Raw genomic sequence first — 14,324 nt, 5'->3', positions numbered from 1 at the left:
AGTAGATGCCTATGTGAAGCCAAGCTATCTGCAAGAAGCCCCCGCAAAGTCCCACTGTTGAAACAAAGACATGTGCTGAAGAGGTTACAATTTGCCAAAGAGCACACTGACTGGCCTAAAGAGAAATGGTGCAACATTTTGTGGACTGATGAAAGTAAGATTGTTCGTTTTGGGTCTAGTGGCCGGAGACAGTTTGTCAGACGACCCCCAAACACTGAATTCAAGCCACAGTACACTGTGAAGACAGTGAAGCATGGTTGCGCAAGCATCATGATATGGGGATGTTTCTCATAGTACAGTGTTGGGCCTATTTATCGCATACCAGGGATCAAGGATCAGTTTGAATACATCAGAATACTTGAAGAGGTCATGCTGCCTTATGCTGAAGAGGAAATGCCCATGAAATGGGTGTTCCAACAAGACAACGACCCCAAACACACCAGAAAACGTGCAACATCTTGGTTCCAGACCAACAAGATTGACGTTATGGAGCGGCCAGCCCAATCCCCGGATCTTAACCCAATAGAAAACTTGTGGGGTGACATCAAAAATGCAGTTTCTGAGGCAAAACCAAGAAATAGAGAAGAACTGTGGAATGTAGTCCAATCATCCTGGGCTGGAATACCTGTTCACAGGTGCCAGAAGTTGGTTGACTCCATGCAACACAGATGTACAGCAGTTCTCAGAAACAGTGCTTATACAACTAAATATTAATTAAGTGATTCAAAGGAAAGCAAAATCTTCAAACATTTTTCAGTTTATATATTGAATGTTTGAGTTTGTAAAGAAGAATACAAACACTGCTATTTTTTTGAACAGTCTAATATTCACTTTTTTCTTCAATTTTTTTTAGAGGAACAACACAAATTTGATATATTTTTCTTCATGTTTTGATTTGGAATAGAATGTGTAGTGTTCCCAATGCATTTGTGTGTATGGAAATAAAAGCTATTAGAAGGATTTTGAGCTATATTCACTTTTTTCAACACACTGCTATTATTTTGAACACAACTGTATATAATTTTAATTTTATGTATTTTTTCATTTATATAGTAAAAAATAAAAAACCCAGTGGTGATCAAATACCACCAAAAGAAAGTTCTATTTATGTGAAAAAATGATATATAAATTTAATGTGTGTCCAGTGTTGCATGACCGTGCAATTGTCAGTTAAAGTAGTACAGTGCTGAATAGGAAAAAATGACCTGGTCATGAAGGAGTTAAAACCTTCCAGAGGTCAAGTGGTTAGATAATGCTCATAGGCCCTAATATTAATAGGACATAAAGCAGAAGCAGACAGCCAACCAAAATTAACTAGTTGGGTCCCCCAGGAGATGAACAGCATATTCACACATCATAAAATGTTTCTACAAGTGCTTGTTAATTGCGTTTTCATTGTTCTTTTTTTTATATATATTAATCTCTAAAGTTCGAAGTCTGAATTAAACTTTTTTTGTTTTTTTTACCAGCTCTGAAAATTATCCAGACATAGATAGACTCTTTCCTTGTGCGAATATTGAGTACATTGAAGGGGCTGGACACTGGGTGCACGCAGAGCGGACGAAGGACTTCATCAATGCCATCTGCACCTTTATAGAAGACTTAACAACAAGCCAAACTTGATCTTTAGACACAGCACTATAGACTGCAACTGATTATGCTTGGTACAGCCCAAGCAGGACATTTTGCTGTTGTTCAGTGAATATTATAAGCATTGTTTCCAAGGTGTGCACTTGACATTGGCACTTTGGAATGGAAAGCACCTGAATAGGCCTTTTTTTCTCCTCTGTAGTCAGCAAAATGTCAACTGCAAGTATTCACTTGGACTAATGTCTGTAAGGTTCAGTGGCATGTAAGCTGCAGGTAAGAGAGCCAGTCTGGCTCCAATTCTGGTATCCTGCCATCCATATATGCTTACTGTAGAGGATATTATATCAGATGGCAAGATGAAAAGACTTTATAGCAGTATTTACATTTTTATTACTGGATGGTTTAGCTTTGTTGTGTGGTTTGTTTGTTTTTGCTAAGATGCAGTCTTAATGTCCTTAGATTGATACATGCTAATAATCTCTCTTCAGCACCAATTTTTAAAAAAGATTTTTTTTTTTTGTAAAGAATTGCTAACATCTCCCTTCTCCATTTTTCTTTCTCAGATGTGTTACTAAACCCACAACAGTAAAATCTGTCTGTACATGCAGTAAAGCATGCTTGTTATACTCACTGTGAAACCTAAGGGGTTATTCCTCCGCATTGTGTAAAAAGGCTGTTTGATCCTGTCTTCTCTGCACATGCTCATTTTGGTATGTATTGCTGGAGGAGGGTGCATTTGATCAGCACAGGGCCAGTCAGCACTGTTCAGACAGAGGGTCAGGGGTTATGCAGCCTTATAGGACAGTCAGAGGAGAATAAAGGCTCCTCCTACAAGCTTTAATCCATGCTCGGGGGGACACTCGGGTGGTCACAAGACTGCTATATACTGCTGATAAGAAAAGCTATTTAGCCGTTTATATTTACTAAAATAATTGCATTTCCAAGTTCTGTGAACTATGGGAGACCAGATATAGTAAATCCAGGGTCCTGGGTTTAGTAACACTTTAATAGGAAATTAGAGTACTGGAAAATTAGATACATTTCCATTTTATCTAAGCATATCTCTGATACATTTTGGAATATTCCTTGGAGTTTATTTATATTATAATATATTATATTATGTTATGTGAATAATTAAATAAACCAAGTTTTACAAAACATAGTGCTAGAGCTGGGTATGATATATAAGGCTTGGAGTACACATGGCAATTTTTTTCATATAATTCAGTGACGATTTGATCACCACAGTCATGACATTCTTGCATCAAAATGATCTCTCTCCCTGCATGTTAAGTGCCTCTGACTACCAGAGCTGTTCATTATCGTCCTACATGAGAGGTCACATAAAATCCCAAATATGACAGGAGATTCTTACAAGTAGCATGACTTGCTAGTGTCAGACTACATATGGCTATCGCACAGGCTGGTTTACATGATTCACCACAACCATTAAACAGGTAAAACCTGCTGAGTATTACTGATAGCATGTGTGTCTGTAGGACTGTGGCAGGGTAGAGATTATAAACTCCTTTTAGATTTGGTTACTGATGTGATTGATCTGTATACTTAGTAAGGCAATGCAAAGCATTTTCATAATTTATAAATAGTTTAAATCAATTTACACCTGGTGCATTTGTAGTCCTCTGGTAGTTATTTGCTGGTGCATTTGTAGTCCTCTGGTAGTTATTTGCTGGTGCATTTGTAGTCCTCTGGTAGTTATTTGCTGGACTGCTTTTATTAATATACAGTTAAGATGATTTACTAAGACTGGAGAGTGCAAAATCTGGTGCAGCTGTGCATGGTAGTCAATCAGCATCTAACTTTAGCTTGTTCAATTAAGCTTTGACAAAAAAAATTTAAACTGATTGGTTTCTATGCAGAGCTGCGCCAAATTTTGCACTCTCCAGCAAATCAACCCCAGTATTTTCTTTAAAGTGTTACTAAACCCTCAACAGTAAAATCAGTTTGTATATGCAGTAAAGCATGCTTGTTATACTCACTGTGAAACCTAAGGGGTTAATCCTCTGCATTGTGTAAAAAGGCTGTTTGATCCTCTCTTCTCTGATCCTCCTCTTTTTCCAGTGCCCCCTCTTATCTCCTGATAAGACATATCATGTGGAGTCACTATGCACATGCTCAGTTTGGTGTGTATTGATAGGTTGTTTTTTTTTCTTGGGAGAGTGCATGTAGTCAGCACAAGGCCAATCAGCACTGTGCAGACAGGAGTCAGGGGTTCCGCATCCTCCCGGAGCAGAAAGAAATCTCCTTCTACAAGCTTTAACCAGTGGTCTGCTGGATACATCCCAAGTCTGTTCCATTTGCAAGCACAAAAGACCTCAGATATGTCTCAAACCAGACCTCTCCATCAGCCATCTCTCTAGACCGAATGCCAGGGCAAGAAAAAGGCGATATGTGGCTCTGGACATCAAACACACCCAGGCTGAAGTGGTATCTGACCTTCAAAGTAATATTGAAGTCTCAGTTTAGGTATTTTACTTTAATATATTTTTAACCACTAATAAAAAAAATTCTTGTGGAAAGCATTTACATTAACCCAAGATTTAAGCAGATTTTCAGAGATGTTTCATTGCTACTGGCTCCAGAATACTCAGTAGTGGTCATGAACTTCTGGCTGGGAAGCACACACTGAGCGGGTTATGTGAACAGCCTCTTTGGTACTAAATGTACTATCATCCCTTCCTCAATGCCCTGTCCCTGTAGACCCTGTCTCAGGAGCCATAGTGATTCTGTTAGACTTTAGGAAGAGCGGGGATGGGGCCTGCATTGCTAGAGTTCATTTTCAGTGTTGCTTGTTTGTATGCACAGGTAATGTATGCACATGTAGTTTTAATCACAGCTGGGATGGTGCCTTCAAAGGTGGCTCCAAGGAACTCAGTAAAGTCATCCTAAAGCAGGAAACAAAGGGAATTAAATATTCAAAAGCAGAATGAAAGGCAATTGCAGGCTTCAGAAGGAAAGCAAACCTTAAACACATATACTTTTATTTTTTTACATGGTTTATTAACACCAACAGTGGCAACATACCTCTGAGTCTTACAGTGGCCACTTATTGGGGCACAAAGACACCTTAAAGATCTCAACAACTTGGGCTAATGGAAAAATCTGAGGATCTGAGGCCCTGGTAACGGTAGATCCTCACCAGAGCTATTCAGCCCTACAGTTGATTTTTAAGAACTTATCGGAACAGGAGGAATTTACCATAGATTTACAGAGGGCCCACGGAGCACAGAGACTTCACTAAAAAGATTCAGATCCTCTTAACTACTAGCCTACAGGGCACTTATACCCCCTTCCTGCCCAGGCCAATTTCCAGCTTTCAGCAGCACTGTTGCACTTTGACAATTGCGCGATCATGCAACACTGTAACCAAATGAAATTTTTATCATTTTTTTGTGACAGAGCTTTATTTTGGTGGTATTTAATCACCTCTGGGTTTTTTATTTTTTCTTAAACAAACCAAAAACCACTAAAAATTTTGGGGGAAAAAAACGTTTTTTCTTGGTTTTTGTTAAAAGATTTTTTAAATAAGTGATTTTTCTCCTTCACTGATTTGTGCTAATGAGGCTGCAGTGATGGGCACTGATAGGCTGCACTGATGGAGACTGATAGATGGCACTGATGGGCACTGATGAGGAGGCACTTGTAGGGGACACTGATGGGCATTGACAGGCATCATTGATGGGCACTGAAAGGCAGAACTCATATATGGCACTGATAGGTGGCACTGACTGGCACTGTTAGGCGGCACTGATAGGCAGCACTGACGGGCACTGATAGGCGGCACTGATGCACACTGATAGGCGGCACTGACTGGCAGCACTGATAGGTGGCATTGATAGGTGGCACTGACTGGCACTGATAGGTGACACTGAAAGGCAGCTCAGATGGGCACTGATATTTGGCATTGATGTGGCACTTAAATGTGGCACTGATGGGCACTGGCAGGTGGCATGGATGAGCACAGAGCTGGCACTGATGGACACTGACAGGTGGCGCTGCTGGGGCTACACAGATCATCAGGGCACACTGATCATCAGTGCTCTGATGATCTATGTAGATGTGCCCTCCGAGGAATGTCGATTACCGGCTCTCCTCTCCTCTCGAGCTGTCAGCGTGACAGCTCGTGAGGAAAGAAATGCCGATAACCGGCATTTCCCTGTTTACATGTGATCAGCTGTGATTGGACACAGCTGATCACATGACCGAGCCGACATCTTTGGCTCTTTCCATCGATCGGTGATCCGCTGTGTCCGAGGGACACAGCGCACAGCCGATCGCCACGCTGCGCGCTCCCGGAGCCGCACATGCGTGGTGAGAATGGGAGGATGTCATATGACATCCTCCCAGAACGAGAGAACCGCCTAAAGATATCATCTCCTGGTTCACAAAATTTTAACTAAAAGGAAAGGTTATGTAGGAAGAGGTAGAACAAGTACATATCAACTTCAATGAAGGACTTTCAAGATTTCTCTAAACTTACATGAACTGTGTAATCGAAGAGCTCTCGGTCTACTTCTCGGTGAGCTAAGAGAATCACACATCCCATAATGATAGTGATTCCCATTTTATCTCTTAGTGACTCACCTGGGCCAGACAATTTCCCTCAGGACACCTGAGGACCTGCCTTTCTCTTCAAACAGTTCCAGATCCCACTTGTCTCATGCTTGATTGGTACTATGACTTTTGATTACCTCTGCTATGTACTTTGGCTGCGACTCACTCTCCTGATGCTCGACACTCAGAGCTGCATTGAAAAGAGAGTAGAAATAGGAGGTAACCAGAACCATCTTCTAGAAACCAACTTGGGAACACAATGTAATCCTTCCTTTGAGAGTGACCATCTGTGTACCCTGAGACTGGTCATCCAGACTTTAGATAAGTTATGGAGTATTTGTTTGTCTTGCTAGCCTGACTGAGCCTCCCCCTCTTTTGCTACTTCCTGTGGATTACACAGATCCTTGAGTCCCATGGCAGCCAACTACCATGAACCCTGGGACTCCCTTCTCAATATTCAGGATTCAGCATTTCTGCTCTGGGCATGCTACAGGAGCTAAGCTGGACCCCCTAAACATTACTATCCCCCTTGACAACACGGACACGGTCCAATCTATGTTTGCCTTCTCAATACCCCCCTCAGAACTGTATACCTTTGCTCAAGGACCAGGACATCCGGTGCATTCACTGTCTGCGAATGGTAAACTCTCCCCATCCAGTAAGAGACGTCTTAGGTTATTATCTTGGCTGCTTTCTGCAGTTTTCCTTGTCAAATCAGAACATATAGCATACTGCTACCAACATCACAATCCCTCAGGACAATCCAACCATCCTAGCACCAGTGGCTCCACTGACACTTGTCACTAACCCTCTTGCAGACAGAGGGAACAATCTATAGCATACAACACAGCATTTCCTCCCATCATTAGATTGCAGCTGTTGTTTTGTACTAATTTGTTCTTTATACTCTATACTAAACTACTAGTTTTTTATGTAGCTGTCCTATAAGCACGTATGCCAGCTCCCTAACCCAAGGACACACCTTTAAAAGGGCCTTCCCTGGAAAAAGGTGGTCTCTGGCAATTTGTAATACCCAGGAGGGGAGGGTAAGATTTGGAATGGGCATCCTAAAACAAACTGCTGTGCAATCTTTCTATTTACTGACTCTCACTGGCTCCTAAATATGCAATCACCCTGGGACAACACACAGGCTCTGATGTCTCTGTCTACTTACACAATGGGCCTTCTAGATGCCTTGCATTGCTCTTAGCACAGTTGTGTCTGCAGCCCATGTTGTGCCCCTTTCCCCCACCCCCTAAACCCCCACCCCCTCTCTCTGGTATATTAGTGATCACGAAGAAACCTGCTACCTGCATGTTAATATTATAGATGTTGATGATGTTATTTATATGTTAATTTTGTATTTTCTTACTGCTTTGACCATACCTTGGTAAGAAATATAGATGGGCACCACCCAGGGCCACATATCAGTTTTTCTTAATATAGAACACATTACTCTTGCCCACATGAAGCCAGCACTAACTCCCCTTGCAGCATCACTGTTTCAGCCTGTGTAGCTGTCCCATGACTTACTCGATCACACTCCCTCCACGGCAAATACAAGTGACTATACTTGAAACGCTTATCCACTACTCTTTAAACAGCAATGAGCATCACACACCATTGATCCTTCCCAAAGTACATAAATCAAGTCTCTCCACCACTGCCAATCCTTACAGTTCCTATTTATACCCCTTCCCTCATCAACAAACACCTCTTTATATACTGTCTCCCTTTTAAATATGTCTCTCTGTTTCTTCTTAGCTTTCCCCCTGCTCAGGTGCACCAACCTACTTCCCCCCACACACACCCAACTTCACCTCGACCTTTACTTTCTCCTACCTCCTCACCCTGTCCCCCTTTTCTTCCTGCTCTCAAACCCCTTCTCTCCTATCTTCCCCCCACAGCTCTAGTGTTCTTCCTCTATATTTGCACTTGCTCATCTATCCCACCTGCTCCTTTACACTGCCTTCCTTCTCACCCGCACCCTTTAAGTTCTTCAGACCACCTTCCCATACCAGTACTAACGTCTCCTGAGGCCTCTCCACTTCACCTTCGCTAATGCAGAAAGGTAAACCATTTTCTCACAACCTCACCTGGAAGGTCATGTCCCATAAAGGACAGAGAAATGAACTCCACTACTAACATAGCTAAATAAACACAAAATAAAAAAGCACTCCTAAAAGAAATGCATTTTCTATCGGGGCAAAACCTAAGATAACAAATTGCTGGTACCCAACCTGATATACCACAAATTCCTCTGCAAATTGTCAGAAAACATTATTTATATTTGCCAAAGACACTAATTTTCACCTTTCCCATCTAGAAGACCCAGATGGCTGCTACCAATTCTTGAAAAGCAAGATTGATGGTAAACCTGTCACCTTGGGCAACATCCATGGCCCGAACCTCAGACAGGTTCCAATAACATTCTTGACATGTGAAAAACTTGGTCTTTTCTTTGGGCGTCCTCAAAAAAGGGTGCAGATCTCAACCTTTCCCTCAATGCCAGGGAAAAAGACTATAGTTTCTACTTGGCTCGTCAAAAAAAAAAAAAATTGCTACCTTTTGATTCTGAACTGATTTATGATACTAGAAAGGATCTCCACTGAACCAATGATTTTGGCAGATCACCATCCTGTTACCATGACCCCACTGTTCCTTCAACAGAACCACCAATCTAAACTTTGGAGGCTCAATTGGTCTTTGCCGAGTGAGCAAACATGGGTCCTGACTTTAAAATCTAAACCCAAGAAATACCTCAAATTTAACAATGAGTCCGTATCCTACCCATTTACAATGTGGTAATCCCACAAAAGTGTAATTACAAGAGAAATTATCTAACACACAACTTAAAAAAAGCCCACCCAAAAAAAAGAAGACCCTCCTAACCCAGGTTCAAACCCTAGAGGCCACTAGGGACAATTAAGACAGCTTTTTACTAAACTTACAGTTGCTGGCCAGACTCTAGTCAAGTTTTTCTTAGCTTGGATCTGTTGCATGAGAAAAATTTGCCTGCTTGTATAACTAAAGCCTGCCCCTGCAGTTGCTTTTAGGTACCTTTTGTCTTTTTCTATGGTTACTCCGTTTACCTAGAAAAGTGCCAAATCTGTCACTTTTTAGTATGGAGAACATGACTTTCTCCCCTTCTTCCCACTTAACAGGGATACTGCTTGGTGATGTATTGCTTAAGCACACACTGCAACTTGGTGAAGGGTTCACTTCTGACAGCTGATTAGAGCATCAATAGACCAAAAGGAGCAGCTGCTATGGGGCCCAAGTGGAGGGAGGGGGGTCTGGACCCCAGGGATGAGGAGTGGTGTTCTACCTGCTTCTTACGTTATTTAAATTTGGCTACCAAGCCCCATCTAGATCTCCATCAGCATGGGACCAGCTGTGACAGATCACCACTGCAGCTTGTGAACACAGAAGCCAGCAGAGGAAATTTTCAGCTACTCTCACTGCGTTAAATAATATCTCACGTCACAGCAGCAGTGGAAACGAGAAGTGGTAGACTATAACTGTGCTAGCTACTGTGTCTACAATTGGCATTAACAGGTGAGCAATCACAGCAGTTCCCACACTGATGGAGGTTTAGATGGGAATTTTGAGTTTATATAATAAAAAAACATTTCATGGAGTGGAAACTGCATTTATTTTTTTTGCATACTCCCCTCCTACATTTATACACTTATCCCAGCATTTAACTTATACCTAGAAAGTTTCAGCATAGAAAGATTTGTCAGTATGCATGAACCATCCTAGGTCACTTTTGTTATCATTGTGTTCACCATTCCCCCAGAAAGATTTGTCTCTTTTGCAATTTCACCTCAGGTTATGCGTTGATTATTGATGATCAGGCGTTCCACGCACTGAATGTTCACAGGAATGACTGCTGTGACCTAAGAACCACCATGGTCCGGATCATACGGCCATCTTTGAAATGTTTACATCATTCAAATGTCCTACTGCGGATGAGCATCTCATCACCATACTGTGCTTGAAGACTTCTGTAGATATCCACAGGTTTTACACCTTCGTTCACAAGAAACATCATCACTATACGTTGTTTCATGCATGTACTAACACTGTTGTCAGCCATCTTGATTAGCGGTCTCTGGGCTGGCCCGTGACATGTGCCCCACCTATCAATAATGGGGCACACTTGCCACATACTACTGCATGAAGTACCATCTCGCTAGCAACCCTTTTTATACCTGTCCCAGTTTGACTTGAACGTCCCTCGTAGCTGTCTTCCCGAAATCTGAATTTCGAATAAAAGTAAAATCGAATGAACACAACTGTCTTGTGAAATTCAAACTCTGAATGTAGAATTTGTAATAGAACAGAATAAAATAGAATATAGCAGTCTTCTGAAATTCGAATGGAATAAAATAGAATATGAATGAAGCCGTTTACAAAAATTAGAATTTTGAATAGAAGAGAATAAAACAGACTATAGCTGTCTTTCTAATATAGAATAGAATAAGAATATATCCATCTTCCAAAATGTGCATTCAGTTTGATTAGAAAATAATGAATATATGGAACGTTCCAAATATACAGTTGTGTTCAAAATAATAGCAGTGTGTTGAAAAAAGTGAATAAAGCCTTAACTACCTGCCGACCGCAGATAGCCGAATGACGGCTTCACTGCGGCCGGCCAGTTCTGAGTGGACGTCATATGACGTCCCCCCAGAACGCGCTCTCCTGCGCACCCCAGGGGGCGCACACCCAGCGATCTCCGTGATCGCTGTGTCCTGCGGACACAGCTGATCACGTGATGTGGTAAAAGGCCAATCACAGCGGCCTTTTACCACCTGATCAGCGGTGTCCAATGACACGCTGATCAGAGGGAAATGCAAGTGCCGGTTCTCGGCTGTACTTTCCTCACGCTGTCAGATCGTGAGGAAAGTACTGCCGAGAACCGGCAGTTGTCAGAGCGGGGATCGGCACCGATCATCAGGGCACTGATGATCAGTGCCCTGATGATCGGTGCCCAGCAGTGCCACCCGCAAGTTCCGCCCACCTGTGCCCAGCAGTGCGCCCACTAGCTCCGCCCACCTGTGCCCAGCAGATCACCCACCTGTGCCCAGCAGTGCACCCACCTGTACCACTCTGCAGTGCCACCTACCTGTGCCCAGAAGTGCCACCTACATGTGCCCACCAGTGCCACCCACCAGTGCAGCCCAGCAGTGCTGCCAGTCAGTGCCACCAGTCAGTGCCCAGGGGTTGTGCCAGTCAGTGCCCAGCAGTGATGCCAGCCAGTGCCGTCTATCAGTACCCATCATCAGTGTCACCTATCAGTGCTGCATATTAGTGCCGCCTATCCGTGACACCTCATTAGTGCTGTCTATCAGTGCCGCCTATCCGTGCCACCTCATTAGTACTGCCTATCAGTGCCCTTTAGTGCTGCCTATCAGTGCCGCCTATCAGTGCTGCCTCATCAACGCACATCAGTGAAGGAGAAAAAATGCCTGTTTGAAAAATTTTATAATAGAAACAAAGAAACTTTTTTTTTTTTTTCAAATTTTTTGCACTTTTTTATTTATAGCGCAAAAAGTAAAGTGCCCAGTGGCGATTAAATACCACCAAAAGAAAGCTCTATTTGTGAGAAAAAAATTATCAAAATTTCATATGGGTACAATGTTGCATGACTGCGCAATTGTCAATCAAAGTGCGGCAGCGCTGAAAGCTGAAAATTGGCCTGGTAAATAAGGGGGTGTAAGTGCCTGGTAGGCAAGTGGTTAAAGAATAAAGAAAAAATCCTTCTAATAGCTTTTATTTCCATACACACAAATGCATTGGGAACACTCACACATTCGATTCCAAATCAAAATATGAAGAAAAATATATCAAGTTTGTGGTGTTCCTCTAAAACAAATTGAAGAAAAGAAAATATTAGACTGTTCAAAAAAATAGCAGTGTTTGTATTCTTCTTTACAAACTCAAACATTCACTATATAAACTGAAAAATGTTTGAAGATTTTGCTTTCCTTTGAATCACTTAATGAATATTTAGTTGTATAAGCACTGTTTCTGAGAACTGCTGTACATCTGTGTTGCATGGAGTCAACCAACTTCTGGCACCTGTGAACAGGTATTCCAGCCCAGGATGATTGGACTACATTCCACAGTTCTTCTCTATTTCTTGGTTTTGCCTCAAACTGCATTTTTGATGATACCCCACAAGTTTTCTATTGGATTAAGATCCGGGGATTGGGCTGGCCACTCCATAACGTCAATCTTGTTGGTCTGGAACCAAGATGTTGCACGTTTACTGGTGTGTTTCGGGTCGTTGTCTTGTTGGAACACCCATTTCAAGGGCATTTCCTCTTCAGCATAAGGCAGCATGACCTCTTCAAGTATTCTGATGTATTCAAACTGATCCATGATCCCTGGTATGCGATAAATAGGCCCAACACCGTAGTATGAGAAACATCCCCATATCATGATGCTTGCGCAACCATGCTTCACTGTCTTCACAGTGTACTGTGGCTTGAATTCAGTGTTTGGGGGTCGTCTGACAAACTGTTTCCGCCCACTAGACCCAAAAAGAACAATCTTACTTTCATCAGTCCACAAAATGTTGCACCATTTCTCTTTAGGCCAGTTAATGTGCTCTTTGGCAAATTGTAACCTCTTCAGAATGTCTTTTTTTCAACAGTGGGACTTTGCGGGGGCTTCTTGCAGATAGCTTGGCTTCACATAGGCGTCTTCTAATTGTAACAGTACTCACAGGTAACTTTAGACCTTCTTTGATCTTCCTGGAGCTGATTGTTGGCTGAGTCCTTGCCATTTTGGCTTTTCTTCTATCCATTCGAATGGTAGTTTTTCGCTTTCTTCCATGTCTTTCAGTTTTTGGTTGCCATTTTAAAGCATTTGCGATCATTTTAGCTGAGCAGCCTATCATTTTCTGCACTTCTTTATATGTTTTCCCCTCTCCAATCAACTTTTCAATCAAGGTACGCTGTTCTTCTGAACAATGTCTGGAACGGCCCATTTTCCTCAGAATGTCAGAGAGAAATGCACTGTAACCAGCATGTACAACATTTGCTGCCTTCCTTCCTTAACCACTTGCCTACCGGGCACTTATACCCCCTTCTTTACCAGGCCAATTTTCAGCTTTCAGCGCTGTCACACTTTGACAATTGCGCGGTCATGCAAGATTGTACCCATATGAAATTTTTATCATTTTTTTTCTCACAAATAGAGCTTTCTTTTGGTGGTATTTAATCGCCGCTGGACGCTTTAGTTTTGCGCTATAAACAAAAAATTTGAAGAAAAAAAAAAGTTTCTTTGTTTCTATTATAAAATAATTCAAACAGGTAATTTTTCTCCTTCACTGATGTGCGTTGATGAGGCAGCACTGAAGGGCACTGATAGGCAGCACTAATGAGGTGGCACAGATAGGCAGCACTAATGAGGTGTCACGGATAGGCGACACTGATGGGTACTGATAGCACTGATAGTTGGCACTGACTGGCAGCACTGCTGGGCACTGACTGGCAGCACTGCTGGGCACTGACTGGCTGCACTGGTGGGTGGGCACAGGTAGGTGGCACTGCTGGGCACAGGTGTGTCACTGCTGGCACAGGTAGGTGGCACTACTGGGCAAAGGTGGGTGCACTGCTGGGCACAGGTGGGCGCAGCTAGTGGGCGCACTGCTGGGCACAGGAAGGCGGAACTTGTGGGTGGCACTGCTGGGCACCGATCATCAGGGCACTGATCATCAGTGCCCTGATGATCGGTGCCGATCCCTGCTCTAACAACTGCCGGTTCTCGGCAGTACTTTCCCCACGATCTGACAGCGTGAGGAAAGTGCAGCTGAGAACCGGCAATTGTATTTCCCGGTGATCAGCGTGTCATTGGACACGGCTGATCACATGGTAAAAGGCCACTGTGATTGGCCTTTTACCACATCACGTGATCAGCTGTGTCCGTAGGACATAGCGATCACGGAGATTGCCGGGTGCGCGCCCTCGAGAGCGCGTTCTGGGAGGACGTCATGTGACGCCCACCTAGAATTGGCCGGCCGCAGTGTAGCCGTCATTCGTCTATCTGCGGTCGGCAAGTAGTTAAATAAGGGCAATAATTGCCACCTATTTTTCAAAGAATGAATGACCTCAGTAATAGAACTCCACACTGCTATTTTTTTG

At 42.9% G+C, this 14,324-nt stretch overlaps 1 protein-coding gene across 4 annotated transcripts in view; it reads left to right on the top strand.

Annotated features, from left to right (window-relative positions):
* Window positions 1-2,221, top strand: part of ABHD11 (abhydrolase domain containing 11) — a 32,835-nt gene extending 30,614 nt beyond the window's left edge. For all 4 annotated transcript variants that reach the window (XM_089657152.1, XM_089657179.1, XM_089657169.1 and 1 more), the window contains one exon: window positions 1,470-2,221. In XM_089657152.1, coding sequence (XP_089513278.1) covers window positions 1,470-1,623 — 154 coding nt within the window. In that variant the 3' untranslated portion in view covers window positions 1,624-2,221. The remainder of the gene's footprint in view (window positions 1-1,469) is intronic.
* The last annotated feature ends 12,103 nt before the right edge of the window (window positions 2,222-14,324 follow it).

This window comes from Staurois parvus, unplaced genomic scaffold (genome assembly GCF_062004578.1).
Source record: "Staurois parvus isolate SC_StPar_1 unplaced genomic scaffold, SC_StPar_1.0 ptg000029l, whole genome shotgun sequence".
Taxonomy (NCBI): domain Eukaryota; kingdom Metazoa; phylum Chordata; class Amphibia; order Anura; family Ranidae; genus Staurois; species Staurois parvus.
Note: the sequence above shows the minus strand (reverse complement) of the source record. Positions and strands in the feature narration are given on the sequence as shown.